Source organism: Paramisgurnus dabryanus, chromosome 13, assembly GCF_030506205.2.
Source record: "Paramisgurnus dabryanus chromosome 13, PD_genome_1.1, whole genome shotgun sequence".
NCBI classification, from domain to species: Eukaryota; Metazoa; Chordata; class Actinopteri; order Cypriniformes; family Cobitidae; genus Paramisgurnus; species Paramisgurnus dabryanus.
This window is the reverse complement of record NC_133349.1, coordinates 24,479,618-24,503,682: the sequence shown is the minus strand read 5'-3', so window position 1 is coordinate 24,503,682 and position 24,065 is coordinate 24,479,618. Positions and strand designations below refer to the sequence as shown.

At 37.6% G+C, this 24,065-nt stretch overlaps 2 protein-coding genes across 4 annotated transcripts; both read right to left on the bottom strand.

Moving 5' to 3' along the window:
- Positions 1-591: 591 nt before the first annotated feature.
- On the bottom strand, positions 592-5,176 carry psmd4b (proteasome 26S subunit ubiquitin receptor, non-ATPase 4b). The gene is made up of 10 exons (XM_065246163.2): positions 5,097-5,176; positions 4,407-4,547; positions 4,203-4,317; positions 3,167-3,253; positions 2,871-2,939; positions 2,555-2,770; positions 2,365-2,473; positions 2,105-2,218; positions 1,958-2,022; positions 592-1,166 (listed from the first exon to the last, which is right to left on the bottom strand). Exons 1-10 carry the CDS (start codon positions 5,120-5,122, stop codon positions 996-998), a joined length of 1,113 nt encoding a protein of 370 aa, XP_065102235.1. The 5' UTR covers positions 5,123-5,176; the 3' UTR covers positions 592-995.
- Positions 5,177-5,355: 179 nt separating this feature from the next.
- Positions 5,356-23,994, bottom strand: pip5k1ab (phosphatidylinositol-4-phosphate 5-kinase, type I, alpha, b). 3 transcript variants are annotated; one of them, XM_065270175.2, is made up of 17 exons: positions 23,878-23,982; positions 21,114-21,155; positions 19,278-19,312; positions 15,983-16,063; positions 15,712-15,842; positions 15,261-15,378; positions 13,418-13,570; positions 12,948-13,247; positions 12,637-12,860; positions 11,593-11,676; positions 11,461-11,509; positions 10,581-10,662; positions 10,329-10,490; positions 9,946-10,078; positions 9,708-9,770; positions 9,547-9,631; positions 5,356-9,465 (listed from the first exon to the last, which is right to left on the bottom strand). In XM_065270175.2, exons 1-17 carry the CDS (start codon positions 23,921-23,923, stop codon positions 9,463-9,465), a joined length of 1,791 nt encoding a protein of 596 aa, XP_065126247.1. In that variant the 5' UTR covers positions 23,924-23,982; the 3' UTR covers positions 5,356-9,462. The 3 variants fall into 3 exon arrangements, with proteins under 3 accessions (XP_065126247.1, XP_065126248.1, XP_073667757.1); XM_065270176.2 differs by lacking the exon at positions 21,114-21,155 and having other exon boundaries at positions 23,878-23,994; XM_073811656.1 differs by lacking the exons at positions 21,114-21,155; positions 23,878-23,982 and adding an exon at positions 19,494-19,948.
- Between the last annotated feature and the right edge of the window lie 71 nt (positions 23,995-24,065).

Below are 24,065 nucleotides of genomic sequence, written 5' to 3'. Positions count from 1 at the left end.
AGAACTGCAGTTACGGATTTATTTACGATTACATAGCCTATATAGTTATGGTTCTCTCGGTCACGCTGTTTTTTTTCATAAATCAGTTTATGTAAATGTACGCGTGCGTCGCCCGTGCACGACCCCTTCCCACTGCTCAGAGCTTTCTGCGGAGAGTGCGACTCTGCTTTGACAAATTAGGGGAATATTTCGAAATTAAGCCTTTTAAATGTACATACCATATGAAAAAAACATTGTAGTATATTTTAGTGCACATACTAGTGTATACTATATGGTAATTTTTACTACACTTTGCTCTGATAATGTCAGTTTGACGTTTTGGGTGTAATATCTCATAATCCCCCCATTCAACTATCAGTCGGCTGCCAAATATATTTCTGAATGAAATGTCTCAAACAAAACAACACCCTTTATTTATTTATTTTTTTCATTTCGTTTCTCTCAAAATAAGTAAGAATAGTGAAGTTAGATGCAACTTCCGGTTTACATGGATTTTAAATAATCAGCACACACACTTAATATTTCCTTAACCATTACAAAGCCTTTTATTAAAAAAAGGAACTTAATAGTTATACAAAACTGACAAAGAAACATTTACAAAGAGATTTATTGAAAGACCAGACAGAAAATATAGCTGGGTGAAAAAACAACCTATCAAGCAAACAAACAACACTGAAGTGAATACTATACTACTATGTGAAGTAATGTTGTTTGGCATTTTTCTGCTCCATTCAAATGTTACAGATTAGATGTTAATATCATAATGAAACTTTAAGGAAAAAAATAACAGTTTCATTCATTATTACAGACAAGACTTTTTTTATGTTTTATTTAGAAAAGTTAGTCTGTCACTTCAACATTATTGTTTAATGACTTTTATTTTATCAGTAATGTGATTTTATCATCCCGTGATTGTTTCTTATGCACTTTTAAACCCTTCACCCATGTTATTCGCTCTTGATATCCACTTGACATCAGTCCAGCCATCTCTCGTCTTATTTCTTCTCATCATCTTTCTTTCCCTCAGGTGGTTTGGATTTACTCTGGGATGCGAGGGAGCCCATGGCATTCCGGATGGCCTCGTTGCTGGGATCGACTCCTGGAAGATTCTCCAGCACACTCTGCAAAAACTCTGGATCCTGCATCACGTCATAATCCTCTTCCTCCTGCAAAACATGGAAAATAAAACCTTTCACCTTCTTGCTTTAAATGTAATATGGATAATTAATCCAGCCAGCAGTTAAAGGTAGTACATTATTATCATCTATCATTCTTTACAGTCGACTATATTCTTGGCATTCATCCCACTTTTCCCGGACGTTACGAAAGTCTCCCGCATAACTGATGCATGCAAATTATGTAAAATATCCCAGAAACCAATTATTTGGGAATGTAGATTATTTCTGAACAGCAGCACAGATCGTGTGTGGACACTAGAGGTCTTCTCAGGTCCAAATTAATGTAGCCAAACCGAAATGACCCGAATCAGTTTTTACCTGGACCCGACGTGCATTTTTTTTTTTTTAAATAAACCCAAGAAAATTAGACTTAAGTCCGACCCGACCGAGTAGGCAACTTTTTTTAACCTGACTGGACCCGAATGTAAACAGCATCCCTGCACGCACCAGTCAGACAGAGAGAAAGAAACCATGCTGGCCTCGCATCAAATTTCGCCTACGGCTCAATTTATTTTTTTTGGTTTCTGACAAAATTTAAATTGACACTTGATGCGCACACACACACACACACACACAAGATAGTTTGGGTCCTTTCAGCAAAAACTCATTCATTTTAAAGCATCCAAGGCCCGATGTGGCTATTACTATACCCGACCCATGTCCATGGCACACGTGAAACTTTTAGACCGGAACCCCTTTGGGTCTCAGGTCAAACCTCTGGTTTTCGGATCTAAGTGGACCCGTGAAGACGACACAAATGACATACAGTAAAAACACACCTTAGCAGTCTCAGTGTCTGCAGCTGCACCCGCGTCCACATCCATGACCTCTGAAGATCCAAACTCTGCACAAAAAGAGACAAACATTTGTGGTGTCCATAGAAAAGAAAATGTGTGGAAAAATTAAGAAAAATATAAGAGACCGACCTCCTCCTTGCATGGACATTTGTAGAGCATATGCGATCTGCTCATCCTCCGTCATGCGGCTGAAATCAGGAAGGGCAGGAGCTGTAGACATCTTCAGCAGAGCACTTTCAGACTCTGACAAAAGTACAGAAGATTTTATTAATACAAATGTAGACATCTCAAAATACTCCACCAACAAGTCAAGTGACCCCCTAACACATTACACCATTAACAACATTTTACCATTGGCCAATACTTATCTACAGTTAACCATCTCTCACCATCTGCAGTAGGTGATGAGACTCCTGCCTCCGCAGCAGAGGCCACGGCTACCCTGCGTGCCTCCTCCTCCTGCCGCTGTCTCTGTTCCTCCATCGAGACGCGGAGAGCCTGCACAAGAAATTTTTATAATGAAAGAAATACGCCTAGGTATGGTAGATGTTTGTCCTATAAAAGCTGTGTGATACCCACCAGCGCAAGCTCAGGGTCAGCACTGGGATCCACTCCAAACTCAAAGTCACTAGGACCCAAGCCTATAATGGCACCACCCTCACCAGCCATGATGGGAGAAGACATAAGAGCATCTGCCAGGCTCGGGCCCGGTGGCACAGTTACCAAGTGAGAGCCTGTCCCTTCCTTTCCATTTAGGGTGTTTACAAACAAAGTCAGCTTATCCGTGTTCACCTCCTGCACAGTAAGTGATGTAGACAAAACTACATTTTAGAACATGTAAATAAATGAAATGCACTTAATGTGATGAATTATTTTCATCCAGAATGACACTTACCTCCTCCCCAAAGTTAATGATGTCTACGTTTACTTTCTCTTTCTTCAGACGCTTTGCCATCTTCACCAACTGACACGAGACAGAAAACCGGCACAAAGGAGCAGATAAATTTATAGGCCGTTCACACATGATGAATTTTTGCATTAGTCTGCACTGTTTTTTTTTTTAGTTTTGTAAACATGCACGGACAACAAGGGCAGTTGCAATGCATCCCATACCATGCTTTGCATTTTTAAGATTTGTTTAACTATCTGTAATAAACTATAATAATAATAATAATACAAAAATTAATTTACGTCTTTATCCTGGTCTTCAACAGGGCTTCCAACAAAGGCAATGATCCTCATCTTATGGTTCTTTCCTTGTCTGTGTTTTAATGCCAGCTGTGATGGGAACAAGGAGGAGGAATAAACAAAGGGAAGAATTGCAATTTTAGTAACTTAATTAGCAATTTCTTAGTTTCTTTTATAAATGTCTGTAATAATTTTAGTCTAACTTAAGCAGTTCACGTTTTGAGGCCCTGCCATTATGTTATCCATCCTGTCACATACACACACACACAAGTGTATGTCTCTTATATGTTACGGTTTATTATGAGCAACAGTTAACACATCCGACACATGTGGAAGTCAGTAAACATCTGCAACACACTCTCCAGTGCAGTCGCCTCTTGCATTACGTCATACACCCAAATGCCTTATGGGTAATGTAGTACATCCCAACACACATCCATTTATGCATTTTTCTAATTTAAAGACCCACTTAAGTTTGTTTGCCACGTTGATTTAATTTCCACTGAAATAGGAATTTAGGGTGAGATATATTGAGTGGCTCCTCCCCCACATGAAACCGCAGTTACCTCACAGACTGAAACCTGATCAGTAGCTAAAGTGCAGAATGAGGTCATAAAAATAATTTATCCATAATGGCGGACATGAGAGACAGTATGCATATATCTTCTTAATTAGAATTTTGTCATGGCTTTGGAGCATCTTGGTATTTAGATATTGTTAAACAGCACCCGTTTTATTGTTAAAAATTAACATTATTTTGTGTTTTTGGAATAATAAAATGTGTTTGCATGGTTTATGGTTAAAAAACACATTATTTTTCAAATACCATACATATTTTAAGCTCCAGATTTTACTCTCTTCCTGAAAGCACGGATTTGAAAAGCTCTGTGAAAAGTATTTATATAAATAAAGAAATGCTAAAGGGATGAGGGTAGGTTTACGAGTTGGGGATAGACTATACAGTAAAAACCATAATGTCTATGTAAACCACATATGTTTGTGTGTGTGTGTGTGTGTGTGTGTGTGTGTGTACACTCACATGTGCAACTCTGATGCCAGTACAGAAGCAAATAACTCCTTTGGGCTGAACAGCATGAAGTTTTGACAGAATCCTCCCAGTGTCAGGGGTCAGGGTGGTCAGGACCTCACAGTTACTAAAACACACATACATACACAATAAATCTCTCTTTTTTATTTTATTGCACAATATATCCCAAACGGAATCAAATAATCTTCATCCTACTTGGCCATAGTGATGAGTCCCACGTTGTTTTCTGGGTTACTGCGAGTTTTTGAGTGGCAGATAATGTTGACAGCATCTTGTTGGGCCTGAAGTCTGGTGGGTAAGAAGTCTCCATTGCGCATGTATTCACTGTTGTCCACACTAAAATAATAAAAAACAAAGTCTTTATTTCTAATAAACTGCTGCTGCTAAAAAACAGTCTGATGGTGCTACAGAAACATTTTTTTTTTACAAATAGCAATGATGTTAAGAAAATGTAATGTTGTGCTGTAAGTTCAGGTTTTATTTATTAGTTAAAAGCCTTATATTGTCAATAAATCCAGCTAAAGCATTTACAACAGTAAGTATCGCGAGACAAAATAATGTTCACATTAAATCCGAGTTACTAACACGTAAACCAAATCAAAGATCAAAACCGAAATTAACGACACAAATAATACCATATACTTGACGTATGACGGTTTATCTTACGTTTACATTACATTAAATGACAACAAAAGGAAACTAAACAGGCTGAATGTTTATCATGACTAAGGAAAATAATATCTATGTCCTTCTGTGTTCATCACAACGTCTCTCTCAATATTCGAAATACAAAATTTGGCTACGTGTTTGCGTAATACTTCACATAAAACACGCTTATCGAGTTATTGATGATGTTTAATAGAAATATAAAGTCATTTCTCTTACCAGACCATAGTACTTTCAAGCACCATCTTGAAAATCTTGTGTCGCTCTAGACGACGTCATCACGTAAGTGAGACATCATTGGTTAATGAAACGCTAAACGGCTCTGGGAATTATGGGAAATTGAGTTTATAATGTTCGCGTTTATTTTTACACTGCTCTATTATTATCATGTGTAGCACTCACATTTCATTATGAAGTTTTATTGCACATTTTTATTTCCGGTTTGTTTGATAAAAGTTGTGAGAGAGAAAAAAATTGCAAAGTTTGAAAAATATTTTTATTCTTTTTCAAATCAGAAAGACAATGTGAAAAATACCATCACCACATCACTGAAAGATGAAATGAGAAACAGGCAACAAACACCACGCAAGAGAAAAGGCATTCTCGTGACTTGCTTACTGCAGTATATACACATTATATATACATTTTATACAGGCCCAGTAAAAATATAGCATTAAAGCACTTGCCAGTTGTTGTTTCGCCAGACATTCACATGTTGAAAAGAAACTTCCACACATTTATAAGTAACAGGAATCTTTATCGTAAACACACCCTAAACATATAATTAAAAAAAATGATATTGTCAAGAAGCTCCATCCCACACAAAATAAAGTACATAGCCTTCTACTACTTCAATTGGAGAAATATACTAACTGCCAGATTACACAATACATACAATCATCTAAAATACAAAAAGAATGTAAAAATCATACAGGCCTACAAGATTAAAAAAAGACAACAAGTTTCATAATAAATACAATAAAAGACATTAGCAGAAATGTTTATATTGCAGTAGGTTGTGTTTAGTGTCCGGTTTGCCAGCATTTAAGATGTGTGCACTGTGCACAACTGATGTGTCTGTTGTACAAACATTTGTTCATTATTGAAATCAACACAAAATTGCTCATTATTATTTCTGAAAATTTATATAGAAAAAAAGTAAACCTAAAGACCAAAGGATATGCTCACAATGTATTTAGGTTAACGTGTAGTTAGTGTTACTTTTGTATTATTGTCAAGCCAACAGAGTTACGTTTGGGGCCTTTAAGTTATATAATCTAAAGTGCTGGGTTGTTTTTAACCCAGGGTTGGGTCACTATTGGACAAAACACACTGCTGGGTTAATGTCAATTAACCATGAATTGAAACAACCCAGTAGTTAGGTTAAAACAACCTAGCAGTTGGGTCATTTTAATCCTGCAGTGTGTTCTGTCCAATAGTGACCCAAACCTGGGTAATAGCAACCCACCATTTTTTAGAGTGTGTTTTAGTGTTTCTAGAACCTATAATGCAAACTTATAAACTAAAATAACAGTTTAACAGGCCAATCTATTGGTACGCGTATTATGGTTAAAGTATACTGAATTTTGTCATTTTGAGATGGGTAACGTTTTACCCTGTTGAATATAACAAAAAACAGATAATAGAAATAGGAAGTGAGCCCTGAATGTAAAATTAGGTAAAAACTAACACAGGTATGTGATTTTAACTTTGTCAGAATTACATGACAACTGTATCAATCTAAATTTCTAAATAAGAAACATAACACAGTTGTGGACACAAATATTGGTAGTTGGCACCCCTGGTAAATATGAGCAATTTTTTTTTATTGAAGCTCAAAAGAAGAAACGTAGATTTATTTTTACAGCTTTCTTTGCTCACATTTACCAACGGTGCAAATATTTTTATCCACAAGTCTGTAGGTGTTTAACAGAGCAAATGTTATTAGGCCAGTTGTATACTGTTACTTTGATCCATCACAATGGTATAGAGGGGAACTCTATTATAAACATGCAATTTTAATGAGTAGAAAAAAAAGCAATTTAGGGAGATTATCAGACAACGCAGAATCTTCACACAATGGTCGATGGATGTTAATCCACATCTCTGACAGTCAATAACAATCATCCATACATTGGTTAGGATTTAACATCAACATAATAATATACCAGAAAATACCTGCCTATATTTCTGCTTTTATATCGTTTTAAAATAAATATCGATTTGTATCTTTAAAAGTTTCCTTTAAGGGGCAAACTAGTAATTTGTCGTATGTAGTAAAGTTCCTGTGATGTTGACAATTTATCACCAGTCATGTTAGGTTTTGTGACATTTGACAAAGACTTTAATTACAAAAACAAGAAGAAATGCATTGAAATGATTCAAACCAAAGAAGCAAAGCAAAAAATAAATAAAATGTTAAGTTAAACCTTCAACCTACAATGTGATATTAACACATTAACCATCAGAATGTGCATAAATACTGCAGCTTTATAAAAAGCAGTTCTGTAGTTTCTTCAAAAGCAGTCTGGGAAAGACTGTCAAAGTACTTGTGCATATTCTACGTGCATGAAAACATTTCTTTAGGTAGTCCTTGGCAAAAAGATAATTTTTAAGAGATGAATGCACTTCACCAACTGTTTTCAGATGGAAGCGTACTAATAAAAAGTACTGTTCAGAAAAAAAGTTCAATACGGTCAGCCCTTCTTTAAATACTTCAAGACCTGCCTCCATCTAATAACACTTCAGACTATTGTTTAAATGACAGCCAATAAGAAATGCATAAGAGGGCACTTAAAAAAGTGGAAGTAGTGTGTGTTAAAAATGGCCCTGTTAAAAATGACAAGCTCAGTTCAGTCTTATAATCTAAATGTATCAGACAAAAGCACTATTGTTCAGATAATAGAAAAGTAGATTAATCAGAAACTATGCCTCCTTGGGTTACTTTCCAGCTCCTCTGTTAAATACAGTGCTCACATGTGCCCTGGTAAACTCATTTTAGTGTAAATTTGTTTAAATCAAAAGTCAAAAATGAGGTCAAACAGTACAGCTACGAATTTTCTGAGGTTACAGAGAATGTGTGCTTGTGATCGACCGAGAACCCATCGGAATGTAATTTCAATTTACATTCGATTCCTCTTGTAAATTGTCATGTCTACACATTACATGATTGTATGAACCTCCAGAAAACAATTCAGGTTAGTGTGAAAAGGTCATTAAAATACAAATGCGTTTTTGAGGTTTAGCATCTGTAGCAGGTACATGAAGCGAATGCATGCATATCCACATTGGTCCGTGTATTTTGAGGCCTTGCAATTTCTGTATCCAGCAGAAATGAGTTTTCATACCAATGCATTGCTTTTTATAGCTGCATTAAGGCAGGTGATCGGAAGACGTCATGGCACATCGTTCAATCAGTCAATAGCTGATGTGCTATAAGAGCACATTAGTAACATTTTGTTGTAATACATACATGAACACAATGAATAATTATTTACAAAGATATATACACAAATACAGTACATGAATATTATGGAGGCTCATGGCATGGCAACAAAATCTGCCTTTATAGGAAAGTCACTCTGTCCGTTTTGCTAAACTTGATATTGGTCCATTTTTGCGGAGACAACTTGCCATGAGTAGGGAGAAAATGCATAGAAACACAAACACATTGCATCTGAAATTAAGAACGAAAACTTTAAACGCGCACACGCCAAATCGAACGAGACGCACTGTAAATGCACAAAGAACAACAAAGTAAAGGCAATAACGAAAGCAACAGTGATGCCAACCATGAAATATAGGCGATACTCTAGGGTCATATATAACATCCTCAACATAAAAATGCGTTCTGCTTTCTAACAACCGAGAATCATTTTTGGTCAGTTTTTCATCTCTATAAGGGCACATGCTGTCTCAACACAGAAAGAGCTGGAAAAAATCACCAAAGAGAAGCTCTCATCGGTTCACCATAAGCCTTCATATATGTATATGTACAGACATGCCTGAAGAAATGTAAGGTGTCTCTATTTATCGCTGACTTAAAGCAGTGTGATGCATATATCTACACTGGAGCGCTAGCAGCTACTCATCAACATCACACCATTTCAGAGAGAAGCTTCAGGTTTAAAGACCTAAATAAATAAAGATTTATGCAAAATAAACCAACAATAATATAAAGTGGTGCTGACTGCATATAACGTGCATGAGTGTATCTACCTCCCATCACTACAAAGAAAAAAAAACTAAAATTAGTTTGTGCATCCTGCTTGTTCAGTTTTGAGTGTGTTTAGGGAACACAAAGATAGTAAAACGTGTGACTAAAATATCTAATTTCACTTTCCCCATAACTTTGTGGTTAACATCTGTGGTTTAGCAGCATCACCTGTGCAGGAGAGAGCCACTTAAACCTCTCTCATCCAGGGCTTTCTCTTCATTTCCTGTCTTTTTGACTCTGTTTTGAAATACATTTTTATGATCTCTTGTGCTGAAGACCCAAAGCTCCCATTCAGAGAAAACCTCCATTATACAAGCGCTCAGATGAGCCCCGCCATCTGCTCTTCTGTCACCGCTCTTTGCTCTTTTCTTACTAAAAACAAAAAAGGATTTTTTTTCCATTATTTTTCAGTACATGAATAAATAAATACCGGTACGTATGGATGAAACTTACAAAGCAGATTTCAGTTTCTGGGATGTCTTGTAGTGAAACTGCGTCTTCGCTGCTTAATTGCTCATCTAAATATTCGGCTCCCATGCTGAAAAGACAGAATAAGAGGATTAGTAATGTATAATAGACAGTATGAATAAAGTATAATCTTGGTTACGTTTTACCTTTGGGGGGCGCCATTGTCAGCCTCCGTGACTGCAGATTTGTGCACCTCCACCCCTACTGACCTGTAAATAAGCAGCTGTATTAAAACAAGGTGTGTGGAACTGTGCCACAGGCAGATTTAAATCAAGAGATGATAGGAAATACAAATAAAAAAGAAAACTACAGTGCATGAAAAGAAACTACACAGCTGAAATATGGGAAAAGGTGACATTGTAAAAGAGAGAATAAAGGAGGTACCTTTGAGGAGGTGAAGAAGATATCATTCCTGTGCTACCTAATGATGAATTTGATAGATTTGTCTCCGCAAACTCACTGCTTCCATCCAAAGGATAGCTGTGCGGAAGCAGGTCCGGTCTGTCCGACTGCATGCCTGAAGACAATAATCAACATGCCATTTAATTTGACTGTAAACTCAAATGCATTACTTCACTACATCACTGCATTTCAACTTCAGTACTGAATACATGCTGTCAGGTAGAGATTAGCTCCTGAACCAGTAAATCAAGCTTCTCAGGATTATTTAAAAATAAGTCCTACAGAGTATTTTAAAAATAAATGTCTACATTTCATAATTAAAATAAATGTTAAAACTGGAGTAAGGTAAAGCAAGTGTTTCTCACCACTGTCCCCCTCCACATCAGATTGGTTAAGGTGAGTACGATACAGGAGTCTGGCATCAATGGCCGACGTTCCGCTGGGGGCGGGAGCAGCAATTCCCATAGGAAGCCGTCTGACGACACTTGAACAGCCTCCTCGACTCTTCTTTGATGGGGATGATTTTACTGGAGATGGAGAGAGGCACAAGACAATGATATCATAAAGAGGGCAGAGAACAAGATGTGATTTCAAGACTTCTAGATACGCAAACTTACATGCTTTTCTAAAAACGGTGTTGCACATGAAACGCTGAAATCGCTCGGCGTAGAATCCTGGTCGATGTACGGAGACCGTGTCCTACAACAAAAACATTTACAATGATAAGTATCTCACTTTTCATGTAAAAACCCTGGTTCCCACACCTTAGTTAACTTCAAATTCAAGGACCTTTCAAGGACTTTCCAGGTCCAATACCCTCAAATTCAAGGACTAATGGGGACACATTTCAAGTGAGAGCAAGGTTACATTGTGTTACCTTTTAAGATACATCGTTACAGTTCCCTTTCGAGGGAACTCGCGCTGCGTCACTGTGGTGACACTTTGGGGACGTCTCCAGTGGTAAGTGCGTCTGAATGTGTATATCAAATTCAACCAATGGTGAGGCTTAACGACAAAGACGATGACGCAGGAGCCAGGAAGTATATCGCTATCTGAAAACTTGCCAAAGATGGTGCTACAGGGACACAGGAAGTATGGGAAGAGAGACGCAGCGTCTCGTTCCCTTCTCAGGGAACAACAGTTAAATACATAACCCGAGACGTTTTCATGTGTCACTATGCAAAAAAGCATTTTGATATGAATTCGCAAACAGAAGATATAAGCATTTAAAGCAAACATTTTAGCATGTGTGCTTAAAAAGTCTAGAATTTTTATGATATTATCCTACATTGCACAGGGAATAATATGGATTTTTTTTTTTTTCAGAAAACTTCTTGCATAAAATAGATTTAAGCACCTTCAATGACCTTTATGTATGTATGTAGATTTTCAAAAACTTCCCAGGGCCTTGAAATTTTTTCCCCAGATTCAAAAACTTTCAAGGACCCGTGGGAACCCTGAACCCAATTATGTAGGCACTGGGAAATAATCACTTACCCCATCATGAACCAAGGCCTTCCAGGAATGCTCTATTTTTTTTATAAACCTAAAGAAAAAACAGGGGAGGTTAAGTAATGATGTTCGTATACTTGTTAACATGCACACAAATGTGATGTGTTGATGTGTCACCTGTATGACTGCAGGATATCAATAATTCCAATATAAACCAGTATTCTCTCTCCTCTGCTGTTGCGTGCTGGGATTCCTCCCCATCTAGGACAAAAACATGACATTGTGTCACATTACTATCATTACATTGCAAGTGAAATATGTTATGAGAAACCATAGAGGTGTCAAGGGTGGGAGACCAACCAACCAGTTAAAAAAATCTGAAAATGTATATTTTGTTTGAGTAAGAAAAACTATTGTTTTATTTTGCAGCTTATTATGGCCATGAACTGCCCATTAAAAATGAAAGAGGCCATTTGACCAACAAGTAACCATCCAAAGTTTCTTGAATTTATGTTTCTTTTTATTTGTGTAGATTTGAAAAAACAAAGTAGATTAAAGGTGCAATGTGGGACTTTTAGCGGTAACTAGTGGTGAGATTGTGAAGAGCAACCAACGGCTCAGTCCACAGCTCACCCCTCACTATCGAAATGCATAGTGAAGCCACAGTAGCCAGCAGAGAAAAACATATCATCGTCTAAGACAACGTAGTGACAAAACGCACTCTATTTAAAAGTTTGTCAGTTTCGGGCTACTGTAGTAGGGATGCATAGCGAGTAAAAGAAATTAATTTATAGCAGAATAAAAGTTTTGTTTACATCATATATGTGTGTGAACTGTGTATAATAAATTTGTATAGATAAATATGTATAATTTATATTATATATAAATACTTAATATATAAAGATCTATTTTTTCTTAAAATTATAGATGCATGTGTGCAAATTTATATATACATAATTATTATACACAGTTCACACACTTATATGATGTAAACAAAAACTTTTATTACTCTAAGGTAAAACCAATACAGTTCATTATGTAAGGTCTTTATACACTACTATTAATATAGTTATGTATAATATATTGCATTTTTGTCAAGAGTTACAACGTCTAAAAGTCCCACATTGCACCTTTAAAACAAAAAACTGATCTTGTGCTAAAGTTGTTCGATGGATAGATGGTCAGAAAGAAAGAGAGTGGATTAATGTAATGATGACTAACTGGTCCTCTGTTTCCATTGATCCTTTCCCTTTGGCCTCTCCCTGTATGGACTCCATTGCAGTGCTGTACAGAGCTTTTTGAACCTGTGGCCTTCTGTGGTCCGGCGTCACTGCCCCTTCAGACACCCCACCCTCCACTGTCCCCGTCCGCTCACGAGTTGCCTGATTGGCGTTATGGATCCCGACCAACAGACTGTAGTCCATAATCTTGAAACTTTGCAACAGCTGATAAACACACAGACGAATCAACATTAGCATAACGGTGGAGATAAGATCGAACATGATGTACCGCAAGCGAGCGTGCATGCCTACCAGGCAGTCCCGCTGGATTGTTTTGCAGAGGGCGTTGTAGTTGTCTGGTTCAAGCTGGATGCCCTCGGGCATGTCCTGGATGAAGTCCAGGTCTTTGTAAGTGGGGACGTTCTTTTCGATCTCTTTAGGAGAGGCGCGCCGCTTGTACGTAGAACCCTTCAGGTCGTATTTGAGATGCATAGGCACGCTCCTTGGCAAGAGGTTATTCATCACGACCATACGGATGTTCTTCCCACCCGCTTGCACGCAGTACAAGCCGTAAAATTTTGGGAGCAGCGTTCTTTTGTTCTGATTCAGATTCTAAGAGGAGGACGAGAGAAGAACAGGAAGATAAAATGATGTGACATCATAACTTCAACATCTCTAAACAAGCCATTTTTCACGTCTTTATTGTGCATTTGACAATGAACCTAAAGCAACTTTTGGTTTTTCTAGTCATTCCAAACAAAAAGCGCATGAATACTGCGTACCATAAAGTAGCCAGGCAGTAGTTTCTGCAGGAACTCAGCTTCCTTATGCTGCACTGTTTTAATGATGAACTCATCATCGCTGGTGACATAAAATATCGACCCGCTCGCTCCAGGGTTAGACAGCTCGATCAATGGATCATTACACAGAGAGTACTGCAAAGAGATGACGCATGACACATCAAGTCAATTCACATTTTCAACCTGTAACGTTAAAGTGATACTCCAGCTAAATATCAAAATTACCCCATGATTTATTTACCCAAAAGCAATCAGAGATACAATGTCCATCATCCAAACAAACACATTTTCAGTTATTTTAGTAAATGTCCTGGCTTTTCAAGCTTATAATGGGAGAAAACTGGGATCTGGAAACAACTTCTGACCCCTAAATAAGTGCATTCATCCAGACTGCTCCAATGGGTTAAAGGGATACCCAAAAATGAAAATTATGTCAGTAATGACTTACCCTCATGTCGTTCCAAACCCGTAAGACCTCAGTTCTTCTTCAAAACACAGTTTAAGATGTTTTAGATTAAGTCTGAGAGCTTTCTGACCCCTCATTGAAAATCTATGTACGGTATACAGACCCGGAAGAGAAACAATGCTGAATAAAAGCGTAATTTTTGGACCAAAATGTATCTTCGATGGGTCAGTTAGAATTTGTTGAATTCACTGATGTCACATGGACTACTTTGATGATGTTTTTATTACCTTTCTGGACATGGAAAGTATACCGTACAAAGGGTCTCAATGGAGGGTCAGAAACTGTAAATACCTTAAACTGTGTTTCGAAGATGAACGGAGGTCTTACGGGTTTGGAACGACATGAGGGTGAGTCATTAATAACAATTTTCATTTTTGGGTGAACTATCCCTTTTATAAAGGTATTTTCTGGGTAATCAATGCGATATTGTAAGAAAAATATCCATATTTCAACTTTTATAAACTATAATAACAAGCTTCCTATAACAACGATAAATGAGTTATTACAGTTTATAAAGTTTGAAATATGAACATTTTTCTTACACAATCGTATGGATTACCAGCAGAAGACCTTTATTAACCCATTGGAGCCGTGTGGATTACTTCATTCTATGAAGGATGAATTCACTTCTTTGGGGTTTAAAGTCAGATGTTGTTCCCTGATCCCTGTTTTCTACCATTATAAAGCTTGGAAAAGCAAGGACATTTATTAAAGGCGCTCTAAGCGAATTGACGCGTTTTAGACCATAAAACATTTTTTGTTACATACAGCAAACATCTCCTCACTATCTGCTTGCTGCCTGTCCGCTGATCAAACTGTAAAAAACGCGATCTCTGTAGACAGCCCAGGCTTCACAAACGGCAATAACAACACAGTGGCCAAACCTACAAACAGAAACCATAACAAAGTGTTCCAGCCAATAAACGACAAGAAGGATTTGGGGGTGGGGCGCGTTGATGAAAGCCCAGAAGGGAGGGGGAGGAGTAAGCTACGCTCCGTCTGTTTGAAAACAATTCAAACGTCAACAAAAACTAACGTCTCGCAGATTCGCTTAGAACGCCTTTAAAATAACTCAAAATGTGTTTGTCTGATAGATGATGGACATATGTACCCCAGATTGCTTGAGGGTGAGTAAAAATTGGGTAATTTGATATTTGTATACCTTAAAGACTGTTAACCCCTGTTTGTCAAAAACTACATATTTTTGGTGAATTATTTAATGTTACATTTTATTTTGCAGCCCCCTGTGAAGGTCAACTGAAACCCCTGGTACAGTACTACTGGTCTAAGTGCCAAGCCACCAGTTTAGAAGCTGACTATATATGGAGCCCGTGTAAGCATGTGTGTGGTTCAGCTAACCAGATAGTCATCAGGTCTGATGCCAAAGAGCTCTCTGAAGTAGCGGAAGGCAATGGGGGCATAGGTCTTAAACCTGAAGTCGCCATTGTGGTGCGCTGGAGTCAGATTACTTCCTTCACTGTTGGTGGAAGAGAAACAGAGATGTGCTTTTGTGTAATTAGAGATATACAAAAAAACAATGATTATAAATAAAAACTTGGTAAGATGCACAAAGATGCTGTCTGGTAGGCAGGTCACTAGGTTTTAAGACACAGCTGAAGGAAAGTATGTAATCTGTGCTGATGTTATAATCTCAATACCGATTTGATGTGCAAAGATAACTAAAGGCCATTCGTAGGCCGTTTACTCAAAAAGTGAGTTATGTAACAACACACACCCATTCAAATGTATATGAATAGCCACAGCTATTCAAATACTGGATCTGTAACAACCTGTGTACTTCTATACACACCTGGGAAAGAAAATGCTCTCGACTACGTAAAAGTCCTGCATTAGGACGTCCCTCTCGGCTTTCTGACTCAGGCTGCCCACTGTGTGTGCGATCCCAAGCTGGATGGCACCTTTCAAGGCAGAGGAGGTTGTCTATAGAGCATGTGAGAGCATGTTTAAGTACAAAGGGTGAGAAAACAAGAACCTGTTTTATGATAACTTTCACTTTGTGACATCTATGCCCAACTCATGTTTATTCTTTCCTAAAATGACACATTTGAATGCATGCCCACCTTTTTGTAAGTTGTTTCTCCTGTGGGGTCAACTCCCCGGTGACCGATGGTCTTCTTCATACTTTGAGATGATCCAGGACCCTATTTGACAGACAAGGAAAGAGATAAACAGAAAAATCTGTCACTCTTCTGGTTTTATGTCAATAAAGGTCTCCAGTCTTTCCAGGTTTGACTTCCTGTTTGAAAGGTGCTTCCTCCAGTTCAACACCAACACACACATTGCTATCTGTCTGTTCATTTTGTCATTGACCTGATGCATGTGAATCTTTCATTGAATAAATGCGCTGTGTGCGAGTGCCTAACTGTGTCAATATTTGTCCTTTTTCAAGAACCTTCTCACATGACTGTTTGACCAACACACATTAACGGTAAGTCAACAAGGTTCAGTCTACAGGGCTCATGGTTTCTCATATGTCTATCCATGTCCAGCAACTAAAATAACACTCAAGTTAAACCGAGCACGAAAGAAACTGGATGACAGGCAGGAAATTGAGATCCAAAAACATGATTTGCCAAAATCACCGAAGCGTTGAAGAGCAAAACCGTTGAGCCAGTATAAGACATCTACATAAGCAATAAAGTGCCATGATATGTAAGAGATCATGCACTGTCAGATAAAAAAACCCATCTCATCAGAACTAAAAAATTATAAAATGGTCTTGCATACACATTATTTATTTTGTGAGACTGAATGTCTGACTTTGCATAATCCCTCTTAAAGCTGAAATATATTTCCAATATGTGATGAGAACGAGACCTGGAGAAAAAACTTTTGACTTAATAAAGGTCAAGCATACACAGCAGTCACTACCATAGTTTTATTTCCAAAATGCCAGTACTGATTGTTAATAAAAAAAAGACCTATAAAGGGTAATCAATTTTATTTTGTAAGAAAAATATCCTAGCTTCTCGTTCACGCCAATGCGCTTTATGCATAGTTTAGATGCGTACGATCCGGTGATAATAGACTCTAGCACAGGGGTGTTAAACTCATTTTAGGCTGAGGGCCGGATGGTAAATAACGCCATGAAGTGCGGGCCGGATAATTTTTTAAACCTTAGTGTGCTGATAATTGTGTTAAAATTAACTAAACGAACCAATTAATTAGTTTGTTTAGCAAGAAAACCAGAGAAACACACAGCTCTGTGAAAACTACATTTCATAAGGTCACACTCATACTGTATATTATACACACAAATTTGAACAAAACCCACTGGCCTTAAGAATTTAACTTCTTTTGCCTTAATGCCAAAATTATTTATAAACCATTCACTTTTCTTTGGAATATATTTGTAATGAGAACAGTCATTTAGAAAATGCTAGATGGGGCAGTGGCCCAAACCAAAAATGGCACTATGGGTGGTGGTACTATTATTATGGTTTTAATAAAGTATTATAAATATTATGTGTTATATTACTAGCATCAACTTAGACAAGTGATTATAATGGGAAATATAATAATAAGAATTAAAGTGTGACAATCTGCTAAATATTCAACATGATTTACCTGCTGGCTTGATGGAGCTTTGAATCCATGTTTGCAATGTTGAACTGCTGCTAAAAGCCTCTCTTTCCGTTCTCTGTCGTTATTTTGTGAAGGCATTGGTGTTTTTTGTATTTTTTGTCTACAAAGTGTGCCAACAACAGCAAATTAGTGTTTATATTAACTTAGATCTGATCGGGAACATTAAATCGATTAGACAAGCATTGTAACGTTAATAAGAATGTGTATTTTGTTGTTTGCTTGCTAAGTTGTTAGCACTTTTAGAACACTGACAGCAAATCATTACCGGAAGAAATACATAAACATACTTACAAATTACTGATTCTGCGGTTTAACAACTGATATAATGTAATGAATCTACCTGTTAATGCAACGAACTTCGGAAACTGTCGTCTTCGCTCTCCAGGCAGAGAGTGGACACAGAGATGCTGCGGAGCGGGCGGGAAAACACAAAGTGGATTACCAGAATCGGTGGATCTTTAGCGGAGCAGTAACAATAAAACGGCAAGATTTTTGGGCACGTGTTTACTCTATGTTCCGCGTTTTGCTGCTTTCCGCAAGTCTCTTATATTAAAAACGAACTAGACACCCGCCTAAAAGGGTTTTTAAAATATGTATTTAATATTTAATAAAACTGTATAAATCATCATGCGGGCCGGATTGGACACCTTTGCGGGCCGTTGTTTGACACCCCTGCTCTAGCACAAACTGTGCATTGTGAGTTGTTTTAGTTACAGATAGGGTTAACTTAAAGGTCACGTGCTTCCTGATCCCATTTTTTAAACCCTAGTTAGTGTGTAGTGTTGCTATAAAAGCATAAAAAATAGCTGTAAAATGATCAAACTCAAAGTTCACTGCCAGGCGATAGATTTTCTTTAACAGAATTCCCCTTTCAAAGCCTACACAACGAACAGCCGGTTTGGACTACAGCCCTCTACTTCCTGCTTTAATGACGTCAATATAAGAGTTTTTGACTAAACTCCGCCCACAGGAATACGTCAGTCGCCAGCTGTGCTTACACGTGAAAAGTGAACACATGTTATATTGAGCACTGTAAACACAATCAAAGCCTAAAGGAGCATATCACCTGTAGAAACATTCATCTTTATTGAAAGTGTCATATTTGTAGTCGAAATGTAACATACATTCAGAATTTGGTGCCTATTTAACTGAAAAAAGGGGTGTTTGTAGTCTCACCCCCTCAACAAAGATATTGGACTTCCTGCTTTCAATGATGCAAAATGATGATTTTACATCATTGAAAGAGGGAAGTGCAACACTGAAATCTGTATTTCTCCTGTCTCAGCGGAAACTGAGGAAATGATGCACGACCATTCAAAAACATGACTGGGGTTCTAACTATACAAAGCTTAATGTAAATGGGTGAAGTGTCCCTTTAAAAACACAGAAAGAAAGGAACCTTTAATTTCATTTATCCAAATCCTCCGTCATTTTCTTTCAAATCCTTTGTTTAGAGTTCTTATTCGTGACTGGTGTTGACTGGTCTCTCTGCATTCGTCATTACACATCATGCAGTTAAACCTCAAAAAATAGCACACTGTAAAAAAATCCGTAGAAATTGCAGCTGGGTTGCCGGTAATTTACCGTAGATTTAAATTTATGTTTTTTACTGGCAACATTTTGTTCAAAGTTAAATAAACATTAAACATTTACAAGTCTTTGTCTATATGACCTTGAGAGTCTAATGATACAGTCTGAATAGAATGAAACTATATGTCAGTCATTTGATCATTGAAACTTAAGCAGTGCCAAGGTAAACAAATCTCTTACCTCTGTTGCAGTCATCTTTCGAACCCCGCTGGACCCTATCATATTGAAGAAAGGGATATAGAAGTGAGAAAACAACATTTATGAATGATTACTTTTAACACCAACAATATTTGCTAAATTGATATCAAAGTGCTCTTGTTTTAATTTTTTAACATCATTGATATTGGGTATCAGTAGTGCCCCCACTACTATCACTAAATGGTGTTGGAAACACACCAGGAAAATCCAGCCACAGTTCCAGCAATATATTCAGCACCCGACGGGCACAGGGCACCAAATCTGTCGTGACACCAGGGGTGCCAGACAACCAGCAGAACGTCACACAGCAGATGCTTTTGGGACAATTCACACAAAATGCAACACAGGACAAAAACATGGGCACTCATTAGCTTTATTACTGTGCAGCATGGGATGGGTCATATTTATTTGCATTGTTTCAGAAAGATACCATGTCTTCATACCAGACAGAAGGTATGTGGTTACTAGAAAGATTATCTGTCTGTCGTCAAAACAAACAGATTTAAATGCACCAGTGAAGCAAATATAACTGTGCCAAGAGCTTGATATTATTACACATAACCAACATTAGAGTCCAAACTACAGAAATAGATTTGTATTCTCTGTGCTTTGGAAAACACACAAAAGTATGTGCTATTTTATATACATGAAGAATATGCTAGTTATTATGGTTGAAAAAAATTAAGTAATTTTTGGAAACTTTCTAAAAAAAAATACACAGGAATATATGGGAATTGTATTCACACCGATGAGTCAGATGTCAAGGAAGCTAATGTTTGTGTGTGATACTGTTTTTACAAGTAATTTCCTATAATTCCTCAAGTTTCCAACTTGGAAAATTCCTGAGCTTTACAACCCTTTTAGTAATGTCACCAGAATAAAATAAAATAAAACATGACTTGTCGATTTTTTTCTTCCATGGTGAAAAAAAAGTGCTATGGTGAAATATATTGAGATCATCTTTTTGGAATAAATGACACACTGGAATTGCTAAAAAACAAACTACGTGCCCGCATACAGAACGCACTAAAGCTCACATGCTTTCCCAGATACTCGCTGCAAATTCTTACTGTAACCAACAGCAACAAACTACTTTGAGTTTAAGAGGATGGATAATGGATATCTCAATGGCCAGCAGATGTAGCAGTGTGAAAGGATGCATGGGGTCGTAACAGTTAGTCTGAGGACAAACATAATGACATCACAAATGCATGATCAGGGTGGGTTTAAACAGCATGAGATATGTTTGAAAAGGGCAGCATGTCAGTATCCAACCGTTTACACTGTTATCTCACCATGACACTGATCCATATGTGCACACACACACACACACACATAATTGAAAGTTTAGTAGTGGAAACCCCTCGCACAACAAAGGTTATGTTATCCTCTTTAACTATGCAAATAACCAAATTCAAATGTTTGCTTTTATGATTTTCTGTATTTATGAGGACGATTTCAGGTAAGCCCAAACAGCACACACATGCACGCAAAATTAGCTTGAATATGTCAAGCCTGATCGAGTGGGATCCAGTGTGATACATGTTTACATCCTGCCAACCAAAGAGACGCTAGTCACATTCTCACAAATTACCAGACACTTTCATCATCGGTCTGAAATATCAGTTCATATTGCCATCTGCCTGAATCACACAAACAGATGAGTCAAATAACAGCCTTTATTTTCATTACATTATTCCTTGCGCCCCAATCATCAAGCTTTACTTGCCACTTGCAGAAAAAGATCATGCAAAAGACAACCACTCTGGTTACATGGTAATCTCTGTATCACACAAGAAAACAGAGCCATGCATGTACCTCTCTGAGAGGTCAACAGCCTCCAAAACGGAGTCCTCAGATCTGTGGGAGTAAAATAGTCATTTTGAGGACCGGAGCATCCAAGATTCTGGCAGAACCAGTGTGTGGGGTCAGTTTCTTAAAGAGATAGTTCGTAAAAAAATAATGTATTCTGTTATCATTTACTCACCCTCATGTTGTTACAAACCTATAATTTTTTTTGTTCTACTAAACACAAATGAAGGTATTTTAGGGGCTGTTTACACTTGGTATTAAGATGTGTTTTCATCAATCGGATCACAAGTGGACGAGAGAGACACATTACGTTTACACCTGGTATTTAAATCCGTCTCTTTTGTCCACTTTCGACCGCTTCTGTCCTGAATACTGTGAGGGGGTGGTCTGTGAGACAGTGGGCGAGTCTCTCTGCTGCCATTCAAACGCGAGCGGGAGTAATTTTGAGTTTATATGGACGCAAAATAATATTATGTCGGAGTCCGCTGCTTGTTTAGCAAGTATACATGCTGCACAGTGTTTTGTACGTTTATATGTTGGAGCTTTCTCTGAATTTCAGCGCAATTGATGAAATAGGATCGCGCAACTTTCACGCTTTCAAAAACAAAACTACGGAGAGCACTTGTGTTTAATACCTAAGATTAGGTAAATGGGCGGAGAGAAGGCGGTCGCGTGAGGCTGTTCGAACACATTCAACCACATTGCGTTCCGCAACTCCAAAGCGATCCGATCAAAGTGGTTTCGACTACCTCTGGATGTGGTTGAAAGTGGTCGAAAGTGGACGAGCTCAAAACGTTTTGAACACCGTTTACACCTGGCATTAACGTCGTCCACTTGTGATCCAATCGACGAAAACGCATGTTAATGCCAAGTGTAAACAGCCTCTTAAAGAATGTTTGTAACAAACAGACCTGGGGCACCATTGACTTTAAAGATATTACTATGGAATTAAATGGTGCCCCAAATCTGTTATAAACATTTTTCAAAATATTAATTTGTGCTGAGCAAAACAAAGATATTTAGACAAATTTGGAACAACTTGAGGGTGAGTAAATGATAACAGACGGATTTCTTCCGGTAAACTATCCCTTTAGGTCTGAAACTGGATAGATGCATTGAGGGGTGGATAGATGAATGCGTTTAGAGGGTGGATAGATGGACTGATTCATTGAGTGATGAATGCATGGACTGATGATGAATGGATAGATGTTTATCAATTTCAAGAGATAATTTTTGGAAATTACAATCCCAATGAACAAATACAAGAAAACTTGAACATGCTTAAACATCACAAATCTACATAAAAAGTACCAATATTAATCTTAAATTAAAAAAAAAAACTTTTACATCCACTAAAAGGCAACACTGCCTATATTAAGGTCAAAATTAAGAGATCTACACTGTCTGAAGTGCTAGGAAACAAATCTTTACACATTCACACAAACACATTTAGTACTGAATCATAAATAGCCCAACAGTAAATGAGTCTGTGAGGTTTAGATGTTTAACAGTATACAACATTTCATCTGTGTGAAATTGTGCTGGTTTTTGTCCTATTTTTACATGTATATATAGAACAAGAGAAGAGCCTACTGTCATCACCAAGCACTAAAAATATGTGTGTGCTAACTATGACCGTATGTGGGTAACCAACACATACTGTAGATCCATGATATCCCACCCAAACTAACATAATCAATTAGACTATTGAGGTAAGCTAGTCACCTCTTCATTTCCCAAGGGATGCTATTCAACTGTATAGCAGTCAATCATCTAATGAAAAGGTAGTCAATAGGAATCACAACTCACTAGACAAGCAATGTTAATGCTGTTTACATCCCGACAACCAATTAACTAATGAATAAATGAAAAACTGTCGAACAGATGCAGTAGAAGTCACATTATTGAAACTAAGACAGTGAGCTCATACAGTAAGTGTTATCAATGTGGGATGTAAGATCCCAGGGATGTTATTTGTGTTGTTTAATTCGCAAAAAAATGTTTTACAAAATTTGACACACTGGATTAAAAAGGTGCCCTTGTAAGAGATGGGGTAACAATGCATGGCAGATTATGTGAGCCATGTGTGAATTACTATGCAGTTAAATAAGAAAACACCTTTCAATGGGGACTGTATAAATTACTACCACACTATCTAATTTTGCCATATAAAGTATACAAGTGATCTGGACAAAATGAATAACATTTACAAAACTAGTTATCGGTAGTTTTAAAACGAGGCATTTTCTCTGTGAAAAGTTAAACAAGGCAGCAAAACGACAACCATCCAAGCGTTATGTTGTTAAAGCTCGATAAAAATGCACTGGTGGCTGGTTCATGAAACCAAAAACCCACAACAATCGACTTTAATAAATAATAAATAACCAAAAAGATTCTTAACAAGTCTTTATTTTCTCGTTTAAATTATTAATGTTAATAGCATCTCTATTAATTGTTTGCTGGGCTACTTAGCATGTAGCATGTTAGCGGATCCACATAATCGTGTTACGGGATAATTTTAGGAAAAACATTCGGATTACAAACGTAAATGCAATAAATGTATAGTTACGGATATTACATGTTGTTACACTAGCGACTATAAACGAATCATATTCGTTGTTGTTGTTGTTGTTGTTGAACAAAGGTTTGACTGGAACCAATAAACACACAGTAAACCAAGTGCTGCTAAAAACAATAGATCCATAGCAACATACAATCGTAAAAACACACACGAATAAATACCATTTAGAAATATAAAGATTGTATTTACCTGGAGGGGCAGACAAGCCCATGTCGGGTGGACCGGCTGACGCCATTTTGATTCGGGTTTACTGGACCCGAGTTCTGACCGGAACCAGAGAGAGAGAGAGAGAGAGAGAGAGAGAGAGAGACTGAGAGAGAGTGTGTGTGTGTGTGCGCGTGCGTGCGTGCGTGTGTGTGTCCGTCTGCACAACTTAC

Coding starts and splice junctions, on each gene's coding strand:
- pip5k1ab (XM_073811656.1), bottom strand. CDS start 19,653: ATGTTTTTGTCCTGTGTTGCATTTTGTGTGAATTGTCCCAAAAGCATC. Junction 12,861..12,947: donor CAATCCAGCGGGACTGCCTG/GTAGGCATGCAC, acceptor TGTGTTTATCAG/CTGTTGCAAAGTTTCAAGAT. Junction 9,632..9,707: donor GACAATGGCGCCCCCCAAAG/GTAAAACGTAAC, acceptor CTGTCTTTTCAG/CATGGGAGCCGAATATTTAG.
- psmd4b (XM_065246163.2), bottom strand. CDS start 5,122: ATGGTGCTTGAAAGTACTATGGTCTG. Junction 3,254..4,202: donor CTGGCATCAGAGTTGCACAT/GTGAGTGTACAC, acceptor TTCCCATCACAG/CTGGCATTAAAACACAGACA. Junction 1,167..1,957: donor CAGACACTGAGACTGCTAAG/GTGTGTTTTTAC, acceptor CATGTTTTGCAG/GAGGAAGAGGATTATGACGT.